Genomic DNA, 21,601 nt, shown 5'->3' on the forward strand with positions numbered 1-21,601 from the left:
CAGGACTGTTGTGAGAGTCCAGCATAATGATTTGTTCATAAAGTGTTTAGCAAAGTTCCTAAAATATAGATGCTCCATAATTGCAAGGCAGGCAGTATGATATGTGTGTATTATTTGAGTGTATATTTTCATGCATGCTATAGTCTTATATAAATATTCAGTTTTTAATTTCCACATTTTTGAGAACTTAAGATAGATTTTTGATGTTAAATTTAACTCTAAAATGTCTTCTGGTTAGTTACCCTCTGGTGTGCTGAATCCACAGTAGACAATGTATCGCCGTCTTTCCTTTCCTCCTCAGTTTCCCTGTTATCCACTTTTCTCTGTGCTGTTCCTTCCCTTCCTGCCTCCCTTCTGCCTTCCCACCTCCATTCATTTCATCACTAATAAGAAAGGTGAATGTGTCAGTAGAATAATCAAAAATTAAAAACCAATATTATGTGAACCATCTGTCTGCTTTGCTGAAGAGTAGGCCAGTTCTTGGAAGTCAAATTTAAAATGGCCATTTCTGCACATAATGAGTTCTTACCCATGAGGATGGCAAAGTCCCCCAAGTTTCCACCACCTCACAGCTGAGGAGGTGATACCTTTTGCCCAATCCATTAGGGATATTTGTACTTTGCACCCTGTATGGTTCTATTATGATGCCTCCTACCATGCACTTATAAAAATAATCAACTATTAATCCTCGAGTGTTATGTTAATATACATAAATATCTATTGCTAGACTTTGCAATCTACAGTTACAAATACATATAACTTCATTTTTTACTTACTACAGATTTCATTGCTGTGCATAGTCCATTATTTAAGATTCTTTATCATTCAAATGATAGGAAAGTTTAGTTAGAAGGTATATTTGCCTCTCCTTTGTTGAATCTGATACCTCTATGCTTATTTACCAAAGCAAAAAAATTCATATTTAATATGAAGACTATCATCACTAAATAACAATAAAGAGGTCTAGTTTTTATTTATACAAATAAATGAATTTATTTAAAAATAAAATGCAGCTACCACAACTATCGAATATTCAAGTTGAAGGGTGAACTTTAAAAGTCTTTAGTTTTCCAGTGGTTTTCAAACTGTATTCCTCAGAATTCTTAGGTTTTATTGAAGGGCTGTTGTTGGAGGCAGGGGAAAGCCAAGGGGTGAAGATGGGTAACTGTAAGCCAGAACATACACACTTTTATCTGCTTTTATAGCAAGGGGAGAGAATATGTTAGATTTTTGTATAAGAAGTGAATTGGAATTGCGGTATTTCTCACCCCTTAATTTTACAAATGAGGAAACGAATATATCACAGGTAGATAGAAGGCCCTAGGCCTAAGTAGTGTGGAGTCTGAAGTAGAAGGAATCCAGTCTCTTAAGCCCCTGTGCAGAGCTGCTACTCCACCCATGCTCAGCCCCCTAGGAACCTAAGATCCCAGCTGCTGCCAGTGTCAGGAACACGGAGGGAATAAAGTCTGGCAGCCCTGGTTTTAGGACTAAGCAGGTTGTGTTGCTTCCGAGGAAGTAAAAACTGCTGGGAAGTCTTTGATGTCATCGTCTGCTCCACTTCCCAATTTACCTCTTGTTTATTTTCAAACCTTAAGCCTAACATTAGGTAAAAATTACTGTTGACAACATTTTTGCTCAGCTCCCAAAGAAACTGGATCCATATTGGAAATGTTGAACAAAGTTGAGCTAAGTCAAAGTCCACCTCACACCAGGTCTTTGTTTCTCAAGGAATGGTAGAGCCTTGGGACCCTAGATAAGAAATGTCCTCTGGCCAGCCAGATACTGAATCAGAAATAGGGACTTGGTGTTTCCACAGCCACATACCAGTGTTTCCAGAGTGGAAAGAGTGGCCTTGTGGGTTGTGGCAGCTTCTAACTTAAAATGATGCTGTGTATGTGTATGTGTCTGTGTGTGTGTGTGTGTGTGTGTGTGCGTGCGTGTGTGTTTCTGTGTGTGTGTGTGTCTGTCTTGCTTCATAATTTACAAAACTTACACATATCCCTTATTATATTCCCATACAAACATGTTGGCAATACCACTTCCACACCTCCAAGACTTTTAAGTGGTCTGCCAGAGTCACACAGCTTACAAATGGCAGAACAGGACCCAAATCCAAGTCTTTGACCAGCACCCCATTAAGTCTCTGCTGTCCTATTTCTCTGTCATCCATCATGAAGGGAAAAGGAGTTTGGCACAACGTATTACCTTAAGCTTGGTTACTGTTTCTGGTAGCATTTTACAAAGGTACGTAAGTGTATTAGTCCGGGTCAGTCACCCCAGCCAACACTGTAACTCCCTTAGCCTGTTGACTAAAAGGTAGGAGGAACCCAAAGTGTGCAGGTGGCAATCTTAACTTCCAGTTTAATGGAATTGTTGTGTCTTCTGGTGGCAGCATTCCTCCTTCTGGGACTAAGACCTCTAGGCCAGCAGAATGTAATGTCACGGGAACAGGAAGCAAAAATTTTGCTAGTGGATCACTAGGGGTGATGGTGAGTGGGGCCACTTCCACTTCCCCCACTTGATTTCTGGACCAATGAATCCTGGCTATGGGAAAGACAGTACCATGTATTAGACTTACAGTTCCACATGGCTGGGGAAGCCTCACAATCATGGTGGAAGGCAAGGAAGAGCAAGTCATGTCTTACATGGATGGCAGCAGACAAAGAGACAGAGCTTGTGCAGGGGAACTCCTCTTTTTAAAACCATCAGATCTCATGAGACTTACTCACTATCACGAGAACAGCATGAGAAAAACCTGCCCCCATGATTCAATTACCTCCCACCAGGTCCCTCCCACAACACATCGGAATTCAAGATGAGATTTGTGTGGGGACACAGCCAAACCATATCAATAAAATCACATATATTGCCTCTTTTTGTTTAGAAACGGGAAATAGGATTTTATATTCATATTTTCTTGTATATACTTAAAACTCTGGGAAAATCCTTTTGCTTAACAACAACAAAAAAAGCAACACTGGTTAGCTATGGCTGGGTTGGTATCAGGGTGAATGGGAGACTCTTCCTGTTTTTTTTAATACATCTTTGAGCCATGTGAATATATTACTTATTTAGAAACTTATTTTTAAGTTATTAATCAAATGGATAAATATTCTCTGCATGCCATTGAATGCTCATTCTTTGCCCAGCATTGCGTGTATTTTCTGTTGTTAGGATTTATGTATACATCTGTGAGCCTCGTCTAGCCCTAAGAGGTGGGTTCTACCACTATTACACGTTTCACAGTTAAGAAACTGAGGCACAGTGAGGCTAAGTAACTTACCCTGGGTTACAGGCTACTGAGTGGTGAGAGCTGATTCACATCCAGGCAGTCTGATTCCAGAATCCATGCTTTTAACCACCATAGAAATGGATTGGACAAACAGCAAGAAACTCAACTTTGGCTGTGTTCCAATATGATGTAAGAGGTACTTTGAGTTTGCCACTTCTGAAGTCTGTGAATCCTAAATAATGTGTCTACATCTGTAGATGTAGGACACAGGGAGACTAAAATTCCATTATGCTTATCTAATCCAAGGATTGCATGTATGCTGTGGTTGTAACAATATGCTGTAGATTGAGGTAGCCGGCTTTTCAATGCCAAATATTACAGGTGCCAAGACAGCTAAGGACATGCCGAGGGCAGTGGGTGGGAAGGGAACAGTGAGGACCTCCAGATGGCAGGAACACAGCGGGGACCAGGATGGGATGGCAAGTGTGGCCTCAGGGTGGCTTTGCAGGCAGAGGGCTTCATATGCCACCCCAAGATCACAAAGTGCTTGCTAGAGCAGGTTTGGCCTGCATCACCTGCTGAAACCTCAGTGAAAGAGAACAAACAACACTGGCAACACTTCAACATCTTACAAGAGCTTAAGGGAGATGTTGAAACTTGGTAAGTTTTTTATCTTTAAGTAAAATAATGTGAAGAGCTAGTATAGCTAACAATCACTTGTTACATGATATGGTCGATTATACTCTTATTTAAACTAAAAATTTCATCTCTTAAAAGGTCATTATATGCAAGAATCAACTCATACAATAAGGAGAACTGTATATATTGATTTGAGAAAAATTTTAAAAATCATTTGGAAGAAAATGTTCATCTTTTATTAATTCAGATGATGTGGAAAACCAAGGATTTACAGACAGAATGGACAGAAAGACCACCATAGGAAAAATCTACAGCTCAACTAGGACAGTGGGGTGGGATGCAGGTGTGCATGTGCAGTTCTTACCTTCAGGTCACCCTAGCTTCCGCTACTCACCAACTGGTGGCCCAAGGTAGATGACAGATGTTATGCAGAAACTTCTCAGATAATGCTAGTTAAACCTGGCATATAATAAGCACTCGGTGTTAACAGTAATTATCATTATTATCAATACTTACTTGATTGACTTAATATCGTCAGTGTATCCCAGGTATTTATATTTTTGCAATGGTAGTACTTTATAGCTTGCAAATCATTGACTAGGAAGAGTCTGCCACTCTCCTTTATATATTGTCCTGTTAACTGCCACATAGAGGCGAGAACCTGGGACTTGACCTCCATGTTACAAAGGGCAGAGTTCACAGGTCATCTCCCTGCTCCTGCCTTCACAGCCTCAGATCAACCTGTTGTTCAGGATGAGTGGAGCATGGGCCTATGGCTAGTGTAGACATCTGGGACCTGTTCCATCTGTCACAACTCTTTTACCTAAAAACCTTGACCTGTGCCCCTTTTTTCCAGCTCCCAACACCTATGGTTTTATGTGTCCATTTAATGTTAGTTTCTCTCCTGGCCTCCTTAGTAGAATATACACTTTCTCTTAACTTCTGCTTTACCCTCTTATTCCTAGAAATAATGACCCATAACCCTTTCGTTCATTTAAATCTTAGAGCATGTATGAGCTATATGTGTGTTTCTAGTTGATAATATTACAAGGAAGCATACAATATAATCAAATTTGAACCATAATTAGGAATATTTTTTAAAATATTTTTAAAAGCTCAATAATAACCACTTAGATTGTTTTTTAAGGCCAGAATTGGTCTCTTTCCTGATTTGATTCTGACGTAAGAAAGAAGACTCAGAAACCTTTCTCCCCATTCTCAGAGCAGGGGGTGGGGAAGTGTGTCTGCCTCATATCCTTGTTCCGTGAAGAAAAACTGATGACTGTTACATTAAAGGATTGGAAGTTCCTTTACGGACGTTATGCTCCCATTGTCTGTTGTGATGTAGCCACAGTGGGCTTCCAAGGCAGGTTCTTGATCCAAATTAGTGAATACACAACCTCTTGCCAAGTGCAGTTCTGCATAGTTACGGTGGAAGAGTCGCTCACATTTTTCGTTGTCATGCTGGCTTTAAGAATGAGCTTAAAGAAACATCTTAGAAAAAGAAAAGAAAAACTAAGAAGACCGTAGGTAATTTTCTTACTTAAAAGAATACCAGAGAGCTTGGGAAGGCATTCAGGAAAGAAGATGACATCTCGTTTATTGAAATCTGGAATTCGCTCTCTGAAAGCTCAGAGCACTAAGGGTAACATGGGTTTTATTTGGGGTTGTGTTTTCATGATATTCAAAGCATAATTATATTCAGTAACATGTGCCCTCCAGTAAAAACAGACATCTCTGTTTTGATCCATTTTCTTCATCTCTGTTTTGCTGCTATGTAGATAAGTTTGAAAGTCTGTATCCCTGACTACATGTAACCAAATAGTCTGTGAATGGTCCCTCCTGTGTTAGGGACGTTTAAAAGTGGCTTTAAATTAATTCAAGTCTAGGTGGATGAAAACTTTTTTTAACTTAACATTTCTAAGATGGTTTTCCTGCTTATTCCAGAAAACAAAAGCCCAGTCTGTTATTTACTACTTGCTTGGGTAGTAATGTTTATTCAGCAAAAAATCAAATAAAAATTTGGCTGACAGTAGGAAAATTCTCATAGCCCAGGCAGGCAAAATAAACATCTTAAAAGTAAATAGGCCGAAACCTTGGTTTCTATACTAAAATTCCTCTAGATCTGCTAGGTGAATATGATCATATAATTTAAGCTGGATTTTAATTCCACTGCCAGCAAAATGAAGATGTTAAAATCAGCATCATGTGTGTTAGATCTTTAGGCAAAAGTCCTAGACATGTAAAATATTTCCTCAAAAGTTAACTGTCTTCTGATTTTTCATGATAGAGGGATAATTCTGGCTTTAGGTCAACTTTGAACTGTGAAAGTTTACAAGCCCTCAACAGCTGTTCTCTAGAAAGGTGTTTTGTACATTTTATGTAATTTTTAATGATTCAGGGCATTTCTGACCTATTTTTCTTCTCGAAGCAACAGTATAACTCCAGGTAAGAGCTTATACCCTCTGTCTAGCACAGACGTGTCCAAACTAATGGCAGTGGAGGAGGCAAAAGGGAGGTGCAGCTTAGAACCAAATGTTCTTAGAATGTCCACGTCTAAAAGCTCAGAAACATGAGAAAGCTGGCTTTTTTATGTGCGTGCAGTTTCTTGTAAGCTTCTCTCAGTAAATGTATTATACCTTACAAAATTTATATCTGGAAATTGGTCTTTGAAAAAATTATTCTACAAATATTCCAGCAGTGCTCAGCTGGAGCCAGAAAGCATCTTTACTTTTCCTTTCATTATTGTTCACGTTTCTCAATTCAGTCTCTTAAGTTTTTGGTGACTGCTCCACAGTCCCTGCCATGGCTCATTTCTCCCAGAAAACGCCCACTGCCCCACCTATTGGGTGGTAAACACCTGGGAAGCGGGGAGTGGGAGTCAAGCCAGGGTGTGTGGTACAGAATCTCACAGCTTGATTCAGAGCCAGAGCACAATTGGATTATGTCAAAAAGGGAAAAGGTGCCACGTGCATTTGCCGTGTTTCTTCGCAGAGCAGGCCAATTTAAATATAGCCTACTACCACAACTTGTCCAGAATTAAAATAGCCTAGAACAAGTGGCAAATGGCAGGGAGTGGGGCTTCTTGCCAGGAGATGGCTAAGGGACGGGAAAAATGGGCTTTTGAGAGAGGTTGTAGAGGCTCAAGTAACAACAGAAGATAGGACACCTCCTTCATAACTTAAACTTCAGGTCAACATAAGGTCCCAGGGCATAAGAAAGAAGACTGGTTAAATCACTCAAAAGCTTAGAAGGGTATTTCAAAACCTGAATAAAAATGTGCTATATTATTTTTAAAATAAAATCTGGTTACTGAATTCCAGTTTAATGATTTCTTACCAAGAGGCAAGGACAGTACCATTCCAATTAGGTTTTCCAGACATAGGAGACATTTTTAAGCCATGAATTGAATTACATAATAGCCCTGTAATAAAGCCTTATTTGACAGAGGAGCCTGGTACTGTAGGTAATGAAATTATAACTTAAAAATATGAGCGATCCTGACTTGTTGTCAAGGCAGTGCTAGTATAAGAGTTGTATCTAATATTTTGGTTAAATTATTCATTCCCGAAGTTTTTTGTGTGGTTGGGTTTGTCGTCGTTGTTGTTGATTAGTTTTTCTTGTTATTTTTCCTGGGACTCAACCAAAAAACATTAGAGGATAAGAAGAATTCAGTTAAGTATGTGCCCCAAATGAAAACAAAAAACTTTCAGATACTCCTAAGTTGGTGCAGATATATATGTATTTCAATCTAATATAATGTATACATATTTAAAATGTGTGTACATATTTATATATTCTTCTCCCAAAATTCACCATCATATTAAACCCATTGACAAACATTCAGTAGTTGAGAGATTTTTCATTATACAAGGGATTCATCACCTTATAACATTTAAGTTGGTAGTTACAAATGGTGTGGTTAAATTGATAGTTTCTTCTAAGATTACAAAGAAGATTTTAAAAATACTCTAGGTCTTTCCATTATGTTTAGAGTAGGCGAGGTTTTAGTTTAAACATTAATTTCAGACTTTGAGAGCCAAGATAGACAAACTGTTTTCTGGAATTATGCCAGCACCCTGGAAAATATATTTTAATAAATAACTTGCAAGAAGGTATATTTTTAGTATCTCAGAACTAAGGGTCCAACAGAGGCATCTCTGATCAAATCAGAACCTTTTCATTTCACTCTGCCATACAAGATCATGCTTTGAGCCGTTGTTACTATGACATCTCGGAAAAGCATTACAGAGAAACTTCATATTTATAATTTACTGTTGCCAGCAGTGATCTTTTGCCAGTGAGAGATTTAAGGGAGAAGAAGTTTTCTTTTCACCCCTAGCATTACAGAGGGGTTGGAGCAGAATGATGTATGCAATGTATGTAATAAGTAGGGAAAGAAGAGTGAACATGATATTTAGAACTAGGCAGAATTACCTGTGTGCCCAGAGTAGCAAATAATGTAAAAGCATTTCTAGACGTGTAGATCATTAAGTATGTTGAGGTTTTGTTGAAGGTAGAAAATCTAGTTGATCAGGAAATGAGGATTTGGACAGCAATGAAAAAATTTCAGGGGAGACAGGCCAGGGTTGATTATTTTAGGGAATACACATTCAAAAGTTATCTGAAACCTGGAGAAGTGTTACTAGGAAGACAAGGACAGCGGGACATCCGTAACGTTAGTAAAAGCTCCTGACGGCATAGCTGCAAGCAGTGAGCAACCGCCCCTCGAGTTTCTGTGCAGTTGCCTGCCCCTTTGTCTTGGATGGGAAGAGGCTTCTTAACTCTCCTTCTTATTCTGTGGAACAAATGCCATTTTCCAGCTCTTGGAAGAAGCCCTGTCTGCCAGGGCAGTGGGAGCCCCTGCAGGATGTGATTCTTCCAAACAACATGATGGACCCCACAGGCCCCTCCTTGCCCTGACAGCCCTCATGTTTTCAGGGTTACTGGTCAGCCCACAAGACTCCATATGAAACTATAAAAGAGCTTTCTGTGCCCCTGTTTTCTTCATGCCATAACAAAGCATTGCCTGTGAAGTCTCATCTCCCATTGTGTCTGTTGCAGCAACATTTAGGTCCAAAATTTTAAATACATTTTACAAGTTTCCACCAGGATCCTAGAAAGCCTCATGGCTACAGGGTTCTCTGCCTTAAGTGGAAGGGGATTTTTCACATTTGTGCTTCAGGTAGGGCAGAGTCAGCCAGTAAGGCGAGGGCACATCCTTTTGTCACCAAGTCTGTTGTCATGTCAGAAGACAAGTATGATTGTATTGAAAAGGCAGGAAGAACTATTTCCAGTACTGCTATCGCTGGCCAAGACTTAGCACACTGAACAAGTCTAACTTGGCAAGTACAGCCTGATGTCTAGGGCAGTCCTGGAGACCCCACTAAAGTAGCTGTCAGATAGCGGTGAAGCAGCAGGCAAGGCCCTGGACCCCAAAACTAATACTAGACAACTTGCAACAAGGGGAGGGTGGGCCTGGGGTGTTGGCGGGTAGCTTTCCCTACCCCTACCGATTCAGTCGACTTCCCCACAGTTAGAAGATGGCAGTCCATAGATTCTGAATTCTTGGGCCTCTAGAAATTCCTGCCTCAGTGGAAATGACGTCCTAAATTTCCCCCTTGTTTGGGGGATGTGCAACATTCCCGTTGTGCCTAGAGTAATTCTTCAGATTCTTTGGACTCAGTCTGAACCTTGGATTGGTGAGGAGTAGTTCCATTCAAGTTATTGCATCTGTCACTAAGGAATGGAGTCCAGGAGGGCAGACCCTGCATTCCTCAGTGGCTGCAGCAGGAGTCCATCCATCCCACCAACAGCCGTGGCATCCCAGGGCCCAGAATCAATCCCACCACAAAGATAATAAAGGTTAAAAGCTCATCAAAGTGTGTCTAGAGGAGATACCCAGGCAGACAGCAGGCTGCTGGTCAGGAATATCCCAAGTCCTATAAGCTTGGTAAGTATGTAAGCTTTGAAGCAGTCCACTAACAATCTATGAGGACCAGAGGAAAAGATTCCTGTTATTTGAGCCAGGGTTTAACATGATTCTTGTACTTAGTTGGCTTGAATCCTGACTTGCTTTTCTACCACCATTTTTAATGAAGGAAAATTAAATATTTTTATCTTGATGTACATGCATTCATCTTCAAAACTGACTTTGCTCCCCAAATTGTACCAAAGTGTTACTTTTCTTTAAGGGTACTAAACAGAAACGAGTCACCCTGGTTTACATATTTGTTTCTGCTTCCATTTTCTCAGTGTCCTCAGATAAGCTATCATTTTATCTGTTGAGTATTGGGATGAAAAATTTGTTTTTGGTGTAACACAGCAAATGCTAAAAATAGGTAAACTCAACAAATTTGAGACTCCCATGAGGAAAAATAAGAAAACTTCTTAAGAATTCAGGAAGAACTAGATGATCTTCTGATATTTCCTTTTAAACTTGGAGGCGTTAATTACTAATTTGGTGATTTGGGGAAGGCAACTATGAGTTGGATGAATCTGTAGTATTTTTAACACCACCTAAAAATGTTCCTGCTAAAGCCTAACCTTGATGAAAACCAAATCTGTCCTACAGTCTTTAGTAAGATGTTTCCTAAACTGTGTTCTTTCATTTGAAGGTCAGCCGAAACTCGTTAAAAAAAAAAATACATTGGGAGAAGAAAGCTCAAAATGTGCATTTTTCAATAGGAAGCATAAATGTATTAAAATAAAAGATTGAATAGAGAAGTAAGGACAGCAGTGACAGATTCACAGAGAAAGCAGGAATACAAGAAGATGAACTCTAGATATAAATGAATTCCTATAGTAGAATGAAAAATGTATAGCTAGATGATAATAAAATGTTTGCTAAAACAAACCTAGAAGATGGTGATAAAGAAACTTCTTTTCACAACATAGTCACCAGTCTTCATCCTAAAGGTTAGGAGACCTGGGCTCTGCCCATTCATTTCTCTGGATAGCCATATGACTTTGCTGTGTGACTTTGAATATGTTCCTTAATCTCTCTGAGTCTCAGGTCTCTATAGAAGGAAAAGTAATTACCTGGTCACCAGGAGGGATCATGTGGACTCTCAGAGCCCCTTTCAGTTCAAACAGTGTTTTTTAATAGGTGTGTTAAAGCAGAAGTTTCAAGAGCAAAACCAGAAGTTTAATATAAATCAAAGCAAATACCCTTGTGCTTGTTACATTTTTGTCCTCAATATCTGTTGCAGCAAGAAACTGAAGATTTAAAGTAAAAATATGCATGGGCTTCTTACTTGAACTGTAGAATGAATGATTCCTTGTCACCAAACAAATGTGAAATAAACAGAGTGACAGAGCAGCAGTTCCTACAAGGAAACATGAAGTGAATAAAACAAGTTCACTGAGAGAATAACTATACCCCTAATGTTTTAACATTCCTTACAAAACACTTCTCTCATAAATTCTGTAACTTCAAAATGTGTACCTTGGAAAGGATAGAGCTTAAGATGCACAATGGTTTTGGGCACAGTCCCAAGCAAGTTCATGTTCATACTGTTCAGCATCAGAAGCCTGATAGAGGAATAGATCTTTTTGTTCTTCGCTAGTTGGGCATATCTAGACAGAACAAAGTGAGGTAGCAGACTGGTGGATTTGAGATTTCTAGAGAACCATTTTAGATAATATAAAACAGATATCTTTTTACCTTAGAGAATGTTTTTCAACTGTGAGTTCAAGGAGGAGTTCTAGAGGGTGCATGTCACTTTTAAGGAGTGAATGGTGTTTGCTTAATTTTTAAAAATGTATTTATAAGTATTTATAAAATGGAGTCATTTGAGCACCACAGTGTGCATTTAATGGGCATTTGCAGCTGCTAAGTGGAGATGAGATCAGTTTATGATCTGATCACTTGGTCAGTGTGTCATTCAGCTGAATAGCCCTAGCTCCCGTCATGTATTTTGCCCATTATGCAGTCTTGAATTACTCTAATTCCTAGTCATGCTTAAATTTGTACCCATAGTGGACCATTGGTAAAGGACAAGAAGCATAACAACACTGATATGTGAACAAAAACAGCATTGACACTGGTAATTCTCATTGTTACCCAGAAGGTCTTCTCAGGTTCTGAAGTTCTTATCAAGCACTTTCAGATGTTTGCTCCAGTGCTAAAAAGAACATGGAGTCAGGACTATATCTAGTATCACTTTATAGAATATGCATCCATTTTTAAATAATTTGGCCTGCCTGATTTTTCACTTGATCCTAACTTCACGCTGTCTGTTTCCTCTGGTCCAAAGGCCCACGTTGGCTCTATATACTTCCTTCCTACCCAGAACTCTGTCATGGGTTACACCATGCTCCTCATCTTCCTTGCTCCATGTTTCCAACCCTGCATCAAAGCCACCTTTTCCCTTCTCTTCTTCTCCCAGAACAGACAGCCCTGCTAGAGAACAATGCAGAATCATATAGATTCTAATGTGCCTTTCTTCCATTCGTTAGAACTTCTGTACAGTGCTGACTCCAAATCTTTACCTCTTTACTTTAAGCCCCAGATTTCCCCTGCCAACTATTTATTTCAACAGAAGACTAATAGTGGGCATTTATCTACTAAGTACCTCTCTATGTTAGTACTAAGTACTTCATATAAATCCGTCCTCATCCCAGAACAACTCTATGAAGTAGTATTCTCCCTATTTTATAGGTGAGGAAATTGAGACTAAGGTGATTTAGCCAACATGTGATAAAGTGGGGTGTGCACCTGGGTCTGCCTGGTTCCAAAGCCCACAACACTTCAGGTCTTTTTTGAGCTTAGGCTCCTTCAACTTTTAGGATCCTTAAAACCACTGGATCACCCCTTTCACTGTTCTTACATTCTTTCCTGTTTCCTTTCTTTCGCTCATCCAGCACTTAACTCCAGCAATTGTCACCTTTTCAGAGCTGCTTCATTTTCTCCTGTTCTGTGGGCATCCTTCCCACCTTCCGACAGGATCAGCTCTCATTTTCTTAAAATACAAGTAAAACGTCTTTTTCCCTGACCCAGCTAATCCTTCTGGTTACTATCCAAATTTCCTCCTTCCTTTCTGGGTCAAAAGTCTCCAGCATGTGGCCCACACCTGCTTCCTCGGCTTCTTCTGCCCACTTCCTCGCCAACTCCCTTCAGTCCGGCTTCTGGGGTGGCCTCCTTGTGAGAACTGCTCTCTGAAAAGTTCTTATCAAATTCAGCAAGCTTTCCCTAGCCCTCACCTTCTCCAGGACTGACTCATTTCAGTGACTGCACATGAATCAGCCAGTCAGGCTGAGAAACATGCAGCTGCCCCAGAGATAAGGCAAATTCAGATCTGGCCCACTTACCTCCTAAAAGAAGCCCAGGATATATGCAAGAACAATAACTGTGAACAGCTCTATTAGAAGTTCCCCTTCCACCTGTATGTTACTGCTGTTCCGTTTACCTTCCTGTTTCCTTCACCCAAGGACACTTTTGTCTCAGTCCCCAGTTCTTTGCTTTTTTGACTCACTTATTTGGTGAGTTCAACCACCTTTCGTTGAACTCATCTTCTGTGACATGACGCTCACAGTTCCGTTTAGAACCTTGACCTTTAATTTGCATAGCAGCCCTGTATCTCCAACTACAGATGCCTATGTCATGTAAAATCCTACTTGTCTAAAACAGAACTTGTCATCACTCTCAGACCATAGTGAGGTCATTTATTCGTATACCAAGTTAGAAATCTTGGGGTTATCTTTTATGTTTCTCTCTTTTTTACCGATTTATTCATCCGCTAATATTTGCTGAAGACAGCCTCCATGCCAGGCGTTATGTTAAAAGCTACAGAAACACGCATAAGTCTGCCTGCATTTTACAAAGTTCTGACACCTCTTTCCTTAAAATGCCCATCAGTTATTGCTGTACATTATGGCTGTTTCCTCTATTAGATTCTTAGCATGCCAGGGCTGGGTTGCATGCAGCTACTTCTCAATGGAGAGCCCAGCCTTTGTTTTTTCTCTCCTCACTTCCTCTGGACATATAAGATGCTCTGTAAATAGTAGTACATTAGGTGACTTTCTTTTATTTTTAGGTTTGTAAAATATGTATAACATAAAATTTACCATCTTGACCATTTAAGTATATACATTTCAATAGTAGTAGACCCACATTGCTGTGCAACCAATCTTCAGAACATTTTCATCTTGCAAAACTAACAATCTGTACCCATTAAACAATAATGCTTTATTCTCCCCTCCTCCAACCCCCTGGAAATTACTGTTCTACTTTCTGTCTGAATTTGACTACTCTAGGTACCGCATGTAATATTTGTCTTTTTGTGACTGGCTTATTTCACTTAGCATAATGTCTTCAAGATTCATCCATGTGGGGGCATGTATCAGAATTTCCTTTTTAAGTCTGAATAATATTCCAGTATGTATATAATCACTGCATCGCACTGAATGGGAGATCATCTCTCCCATTTATCCCATTTATCAGAGAGATGATTTGCAGATCATCTTTCTGATAAAGAGTATCTAGAATACATACAACACATTTTGTTTATTCATTCATTGACATTAGGATTGCTTCTGCCTTTGGACTATTATAAATAATGGTGCTATGAACATGGGTGTATAAATATCACTTTGAGACCCTGCTTTCAGTTTTTTTTTAGTATATACTGAAAAGTAGGATTGGTGGATTATGTGGTAATTCTATTTTTAATGTTTTTAGGAACCACCATACTGTTTTAACAGTAGCTGCACCATTTTCCATTCCCTCTGGCAGTGGACAGGGCCTTCAGTTTCTCCACATCCTTGCTAACACTTGTTTTTCTCTGTTGTTTTTTTTTTTTATAGTAGCCATCCTTATGGGTGTGAAATAGTATCTCATTGTGGTTTTGATATGCATTCCTTTATGCTTAATGATGCTGAGTGTCTTTTTAAGTGCTTATTGGACATTTGTGTCTCTTTGCAGAAATGTTTATTCAAGTCCTTTGCCCATTTTTCAATCAGGTTGTTTTGTTGTTGTTGAAGTGTGGGAGTTCTTTATGTATTCTAGATACTAACCCCTTATCAGATACATGATTTGCAAACATTTTCTCCCATTCGGTGGGTTGCAGTGATTATGTTTTAAAGAGAAGTTTTCATTTTATTTAATGATAATGTTTTTGAACTTTTGAATGACCCTCATTATAAAGGACCTTTCTCCAAAAATTATTCCAAGAAGAAAACATCCCTTAAATATTTCTACATCAGATTTTTCTCAACCTGTAAATAACATGAGAAGGTAAGTCTTAGATAAGTTTTATAAAGCACAATGAAGTAGAATAACCAATTATTTGGCATATTCCAATCAAGGATTAGAAATGTGCCTTTGATCTGCCCTATCCGGAGAATATAGCCTTTAAGCTTATTAAGTTTTTGATCAAATGTTAAGGAATAAAGTCTATAAAGTACTTAATTAAAAATAAGTACTTCTTTTCCAAGCTTAAAAAATGTTCTGGTGATGGACAAAAAGAAATCTTACAAAAGGAGGCTGAATAGTAGATACCGCTATTCCCAAATTATTACATATGTCCCCTGAGCATGAACACACTGCAGGGGGCTAGAGTTCAGAAAACTTAGTATTACAAGAGCTTATTAATCCAGGAATGTTTTGTTTCATTTATTTATTCTGCTTTCCAAAAAGTATTTGCAGGACACTATAATGAGTTACATACATGATAGAATTCCTGATATTGGGGGTATAAAAATAAAGTCATGTGATTAGAAAGGATTACCGTGTGCATACATTGAGGATAGTTTTACTCCAAGTTTCTAGGTAGCCTTAACAAAAAGAGAAACAATCGATCCCGTAGTTCATGTTGTATGATACAAGGAAGCACAGGAGTTAAGATCAGAGACCACATTTTTCCTGGCACCAGACTGTAAGAAGGAGTGTATCACCTAGATCTTTAGAAACATGACAATGATTCCCCATAATGGATAGCCTTTTACAAAAGGCATGTGAACATTCTTCATGTGAATCTTGGCTCCTCTCCTCTCCCTACGAATCTGTGGATGCATTTGTATAATGAAGTAATGTGGTTTAACTTTTTATCTCATTGACAAAAATCACTTGTGGCTCAGAGTGGCCTCGCCTACTTTGTGGCTATTAATACTTTCAAAGCGTATATCATAACACCTCTGCAAAAGTTTAGGCCCTTGAAATATCAAATACCAGACTTCGTTAGGGATATTATGTCCCTTAGTGTAACACGGGGCATAATAGTTTACATTTTATATTATTTAGAAATAACTAAATAACATAATAGTTTACATTTTATATCTAAATAACTTGATATTGCTTTTAGAGAAAAGGAAGACAGGAACTCCTGCCTTGGCAAAGAGGACAACTATTCACTGGTGATATAACTTGTTTTAAACCAGGACATAAGAATTCTGTCTTAAAGTTATTATTCCACGTCCTATCTCTTCAAAAAAAAAGGAATTTATGGAGAAAATTAACACTCAGTAATGAATAGATGGTGAAGATGGGTTCACATAAGTCATCTTCCCAAATCAAGTTTACTGAGAATGGAGCTTTAGCAGAATTATTGTCTATTCTAGACCAAAGTCTTTATCAGCTTCGTCAGTTAGTAGATGTATAAAAGATTGCAAGTTAGAAGTTGGGACAGACATCTCAGGGCCCTATGTGTACCTGTGCTGAGCCTTGCGGAGGAGTCTGTCTTATCAGAGAACCAAATCAAGATTGAAAGACTCATTTCTTAATAGGTGCAGGTAACTCAGAAATCACACCTCTGATTTTAAACTGACACCTGTGGAGCCAGTTGGTTCTTATCCCTATCAAGAGTATTCCTTGCTTAACAGACTGATTTCTTCTTAAGGGCTGTAACTGTCTACACAGGATAATTGATTTTCTCAAATCTAGGTCTCTCATGAATGAATAATGTCACAGTCCAAAAGAAAGGCTAACAGCTCCTATTTTTTGCATTTTCTTACCCATGGTGCCATAACCCAGGAATGTGTTTTTGGTTATTAAGCACTTTCAAGACAACGTGGAAGGAAATAAAATGGCAGAGAGGAGGATCGAAGTAAGGAGGTCAGTTACCTTTGTACTAACTCTGGTGAGGTGACAGTGAACCAGAGCATGTGAAATGGCTGGGTAGGGGGAATATACTCCGAAGGTGGTGCCAGCTGGATTTGTTGACAGTGGATATGGTGTGTGAGAGAACGGGAGTTGTCAAGGATGACTCAAAGGTTTTGACTTGAGCAACTGCAAGAATGGTGTTGCCATCAACCAAGACTTGGGTTTTTATGTGCCAATTGCTTTTATTTTTAAATTTTTCTAATAATTTTCTTGAAATACTTGTACATCAAAGCAAATCACAAGGATGGTCCCTGAATCAATTAGGTTATCGCCTCTGCTGTCAAGTTTTAAGAGTCAGATCAGTAAACTAACTTAGACTTAATGTCACAGATTTTTAAAAACATCAAAATCAGCACAATTTTGAAGCAGTTTATTGTTGAGAAAAGACTATATAAAAAGTAGAAATAGCGCTTCACCTTTAGCAGACTTGTTCTCCATTCTAGATGAAAATCTTTATCAGCATGTGAGTTCACAGATGTATGAGAGATTGAAAGGAGCTTGGAGATGTCTCAGGGACCCACGTGTACATGTTCCATGTATGATTGAGTATGCTTTTTGTTAAAGCCTTATATGTTTAAGAAAAAGAAACTAGATTATTTTCTCCTAAGCCAACTAGAGAGCTCATAAAACACTATTTCAGTTATTAAAGAAAAGAAAACCTCAGATACTCATCAAATTGCTGGTTAGGAATATAATTTGTCATTAAGTTTTTAAGTACAGGTGATGCCTAGCATTCAGAAATTCCCCATTTATTGTTGCGGCTGGTCACAGTTGACCTCCGCAGAGCTTATGTCCAGGAGGGAGTTCCATAGCTGCTCAGTGAGCATAACCAGCTCCCCAGGTCTCCCCAGCCAGCATGGCTGTGGTGTCTTCACCCATAAGGTGCAACTCTTCACAAGTTAAAAATTCGGTTTATTTGTTAAAAATATATAGCCCTAAAAGAAAGTCAACAGCTGATGCTTAATTTAAAGAAGTGGCTTTTCAGTTACTTTTTACTGCATTTGATGGGAGAAAGTATTTGTGATAATGGTATTTGGAGATTCTTGAGGGTCTGAAGATTTGTAAAATGTCAGCAGTCTTTTGATAAATGAAATGCTTTTGGGGCACGTATTCCCCTTTGGTGTATGCATTTTTTGCCTGTGACCAGCAATAGCATCAGGGCATCCAGTTTGAGTGGTTTCAGCTTATCTCTCCAGACTGCCTAACCTGAACCCCACCCCCCAACGCAAGAACAATCGCAATTGACTGATTACAGGGGTCGTGTGTCACTCTGGAACTGAGCCTGGGATGTGATCACATGAATTCACTAACATGAGCCAGAGGCAAGTCCAGATTATTCCTGGGCAAAATCTAGACATGCCAGTGGCCTTAGCTGTACAGGCTGGTGTTAACAGCAAACTCAGAGTGGGTTTCTGTTCTTCCTTCTTGTCATCGGTTCCAAAAGCTCTTGAGCAGACTTCAGGATTCAGGTTTGAATGTGGTTTTGACTCATCTGGCCAGCTATACAGTAGCACTGAGCCACAGAGCTGGGCTGGATAGAAAGGTCCTCCTTTGCTGTGTGGTCTTATAGGAAACAGCAAGTAAAAAAGTAAAGGGTTAAGTACTAGCAGGCTTCACTGATGCTGTGCTTCCAAAATATATTTGCAGAAAGGTTAAGCTGTATTTGTCTATTCTCTAGTTTAGCATATTATAAAAAGTGGTAGATATACTACTACTGTTTTATTTGACTGTATGGTGGTGTGTTGTGATTGAATCAGAATAAGTTATTTGTACTTGAGTTTTGTACATTTATCATTAAAGGGCTAATAGATAGTATTATAAAGCAGCATAGCTATACTCTTATGGCTTCATTAATTATGACACCTAGACATAATTAGGCTCTGGCTAAGACTAGCGGACAAAATGGAAAATCATTTGGGGGAAAAAAAGTTTAGATTCTGAGAAATTGAAAGAACATTAGCAGAGGGCATCCGTTGATTATCAGGCACAACCCACAGGACTAAGGCATTACCCATCGTAGATCAGCAGTGGCACCCATGAGGGGTTATTCCAACAGCCAGTTGTTTAAGAATATGTCCTTCCCCTCTTGATGTTATTTCCATTTCATATTTCTTGATACCCCATACACAAATAATCTAAAGCATCCTCCATGGTTTAGAAATAGCAGTTTTGATGATTCGAAGTTGATCCACTCATTTTTAATGACTTTATTTTTTAGAGCAGTTTTAAGTTATCGGAAAAATTGAACAGGAACTGCAAAGTTCCCATACACCTCCTCTCCTCATGCACACACACAGTGTCCCCTATTATTAACATCTTGCATTTTGAGGTGCATTTGGTGTAATTGATGAACTGGTATTAATACATTAGTATTAAAGTCCATAGTTTACATCAGGCTTCATTCACTGTTTGTGTTGTACAGTCTATAGACTTTGACAAATATGTAATGTCCCCCACTACAGTATCATGCAGAATAATTAAACTCCCCCAGATATGCCCTCCTTTCCACCAATTCATTCTTCCCTACTACACCCCGAACTCTTAGCAACTCTGAATCTTTTTACTGTCTCTATGGTTTTGTCATTCCATTCAGTTTTAAGAACTACCCAGCTTTTCCTAAGGAAGGATCATTCATTCCTTTATTCATAAAGTGGTCCCTCAATAAATAGTATGTGCCATGTAGTGTTCTGCACTTTGGGATTATGACAGAGGACCAAAAATTAAAAATTCCAATCTTCACAAAGCTTACATTCTAATACATCAAGCCTTCAGGCTTGCTTAGATCCTAAATAGAAGTGAAAGGAGTCCTGTGAGAGCACAGGACAAGAGGAGGTTATTGAAGAGAGTAATGTGAAAAGGGGGCCTCCTACCAGTTGACCCCCTTGTCTCAGGCCAGGCCCGGTCCCTCCGTGTTTTGGTCCCAGGAGCTCCGCCTGCCAGCCTCCTCCAGCTGCTGCCCGTGTGTTCTCCCTGAAGAGCATCCAAAGCCCATGCCTTTTCCCAACTCCTCCTCTCTCCTGCTGTCTCCAACATAAGTGTAAGCACCTTTTTCAGACTTCCATTAAGTTTTCACTGCTAGTTATTTATAGCCCTGCCTAGTGCTAATAAAATATAATAGAAAGTTTACAAAGTCATAAGAAATAGGTACCCATAAACATCTAAAGACTAACGGGACAAGGCCTTTCCCTTTGCAGAGCAGATAAACCAGAGTTTTTTTCTTCCCTCCAACCCTCTCTGGGGCCGGTAGACATCATTCCCTGGTGCAGCCATAAGAAGCCCTATTCTTTTTCCTGCCACCTTCCGCATAACCCTAGTCCTCCAGAAAGATGAGAGGTTTCCATGAGTGAGGACAGGCCAGGGAGGCGATGGAAGACTGAAAGATCCATTTCATCCTTGCCAGTTCTGCCTCGCTGTCTCCTTTTTGGTTCATACAAGAAACATGCCTAAAAGTCAGCTAAATGGGCTCCTCAGGAACCCTTCTGAGCATGTTCTTAGAGCGGGCCCTGTGGTTTGCTCCTGCTGGCGAGCGCCAATAGTGCACATCTCCCCACTACACATCCAACGGCATCATGCTGGTAGCCTGAAATTGGCCACGGTAAGAACATTTACACATGGATATGAATAAACACTACCAATCCCCATTTCACTAATTTTTTTCTTCAAAGAGCTACTTCACCAGCATGCCAGTGGGCAGATCTTTCTTAGTCAAATTCTTACATTGATTGTACCGTAGAAATGAATTTGATAAACACTATTAATTTATATGTTCTAATTCTACTTTCCATAATTTTAGTGGGGGGGGGGGGGAGGAATGCCAACCAAAGTCAACAGGAGATTTGATCCAGTAAGTTTTGAAAACCACACTTAGCATCAAGCTACACAGACCTTGCTCTTACTTTTCATTTCCCTTGAGAGAAGGGCTGAGGCAATTCATGGGTAATTTAGTTTCATCTATGTCATCTTCATTGAAATTTCACGGCAATAGGACTCTAAAATTTTTGCTCTTGTGGGTGTCGGGCCATAATCATAATTAACATTTCTTTTCCCAGATTACAATTTGCTTGTCCCTGTGTAAGTAACAAGGGGCCACCTATGCTGACTCGTCCTTTTGTGCCCCGTGTAGGACTGCACACGCCAGAGCGAAGGCCGATGCCGCCGACCAGGCCGCGCTGGCCGCTCGCCAGGAGTGCGACATCGCGAGAGCTGTGGCCAGGGAGCTGTCACCTGATTTCTACCAACCAGGTAAAACAGTGCTCCTTTGATGGGTGAGGCAGGAACACTGGCTTTGGCTTGCTTTTATTTCCTTTTCCTTTCAACATAAAGATCTGTGCTTCCTGAATCCCAGCAATACTATTATACAAAACAAGCAAGGGCGCATGCGGTTGAGGGTCCTTCATCTGAAGTGCTTGGGACCAGAAGTGTTTCAGATTTCAGATTTGTTGATATTTTTCTGTATTTGCGTGTACACAGTGAGATCTCTTGAGCTGGGGACCCAAGTTGAAACACGAAATTCATTTCTGTTTCATAGATACCTTATACACATAGCCTGGAGGTAATTTTATAGAATATTTTTAATAATTTTGCACATGGAACAAAGTTTTGACTGCATTTTGACTGTGACCATCGGTCAT

At 39.5% G+C, this 21,601-nt stretch overlaps 1 protein-coding gene across 3 annotated transcripts in view; it reads left to right on the forward strand.

The window, feature by feature from the left end:
- Nucleotides 1-21,601, forward strand: part of JPH1 (junctophilin 1) — an 86,190-nt gene that overhangs the window by 40,662 nt on the left and 23,927 nt on the right. For all 3 annotated transcript variants that reach the window (XM_004047162.5, XM_019032689.4, XM_019032690.4), the window contains exon 3: nt 21,094-21,212. In XM_004047162.5, coding sequence (XP_004047210.1) covers nt 21,094-21,212 — 119 coding nt within the window. The remainder of the gene's footprint in view (nt 1-21,093; nt 21,213-21,601) is intronic.

This window comes from Gorilla gorilla, chromosome 7, assembly GCF_029281585.2.
Source record: "Gorilla gorilla gorilla isolate KB3781 chromosome 7, NHGRI_mGorGor1-v2.1_pri, whole genome shotgun sequence".
NCBI lineage: Eukaryota > Metazoa > Chordata > Mammalia > Primates > Hominidae > Gorilla > Gorilla gorilla.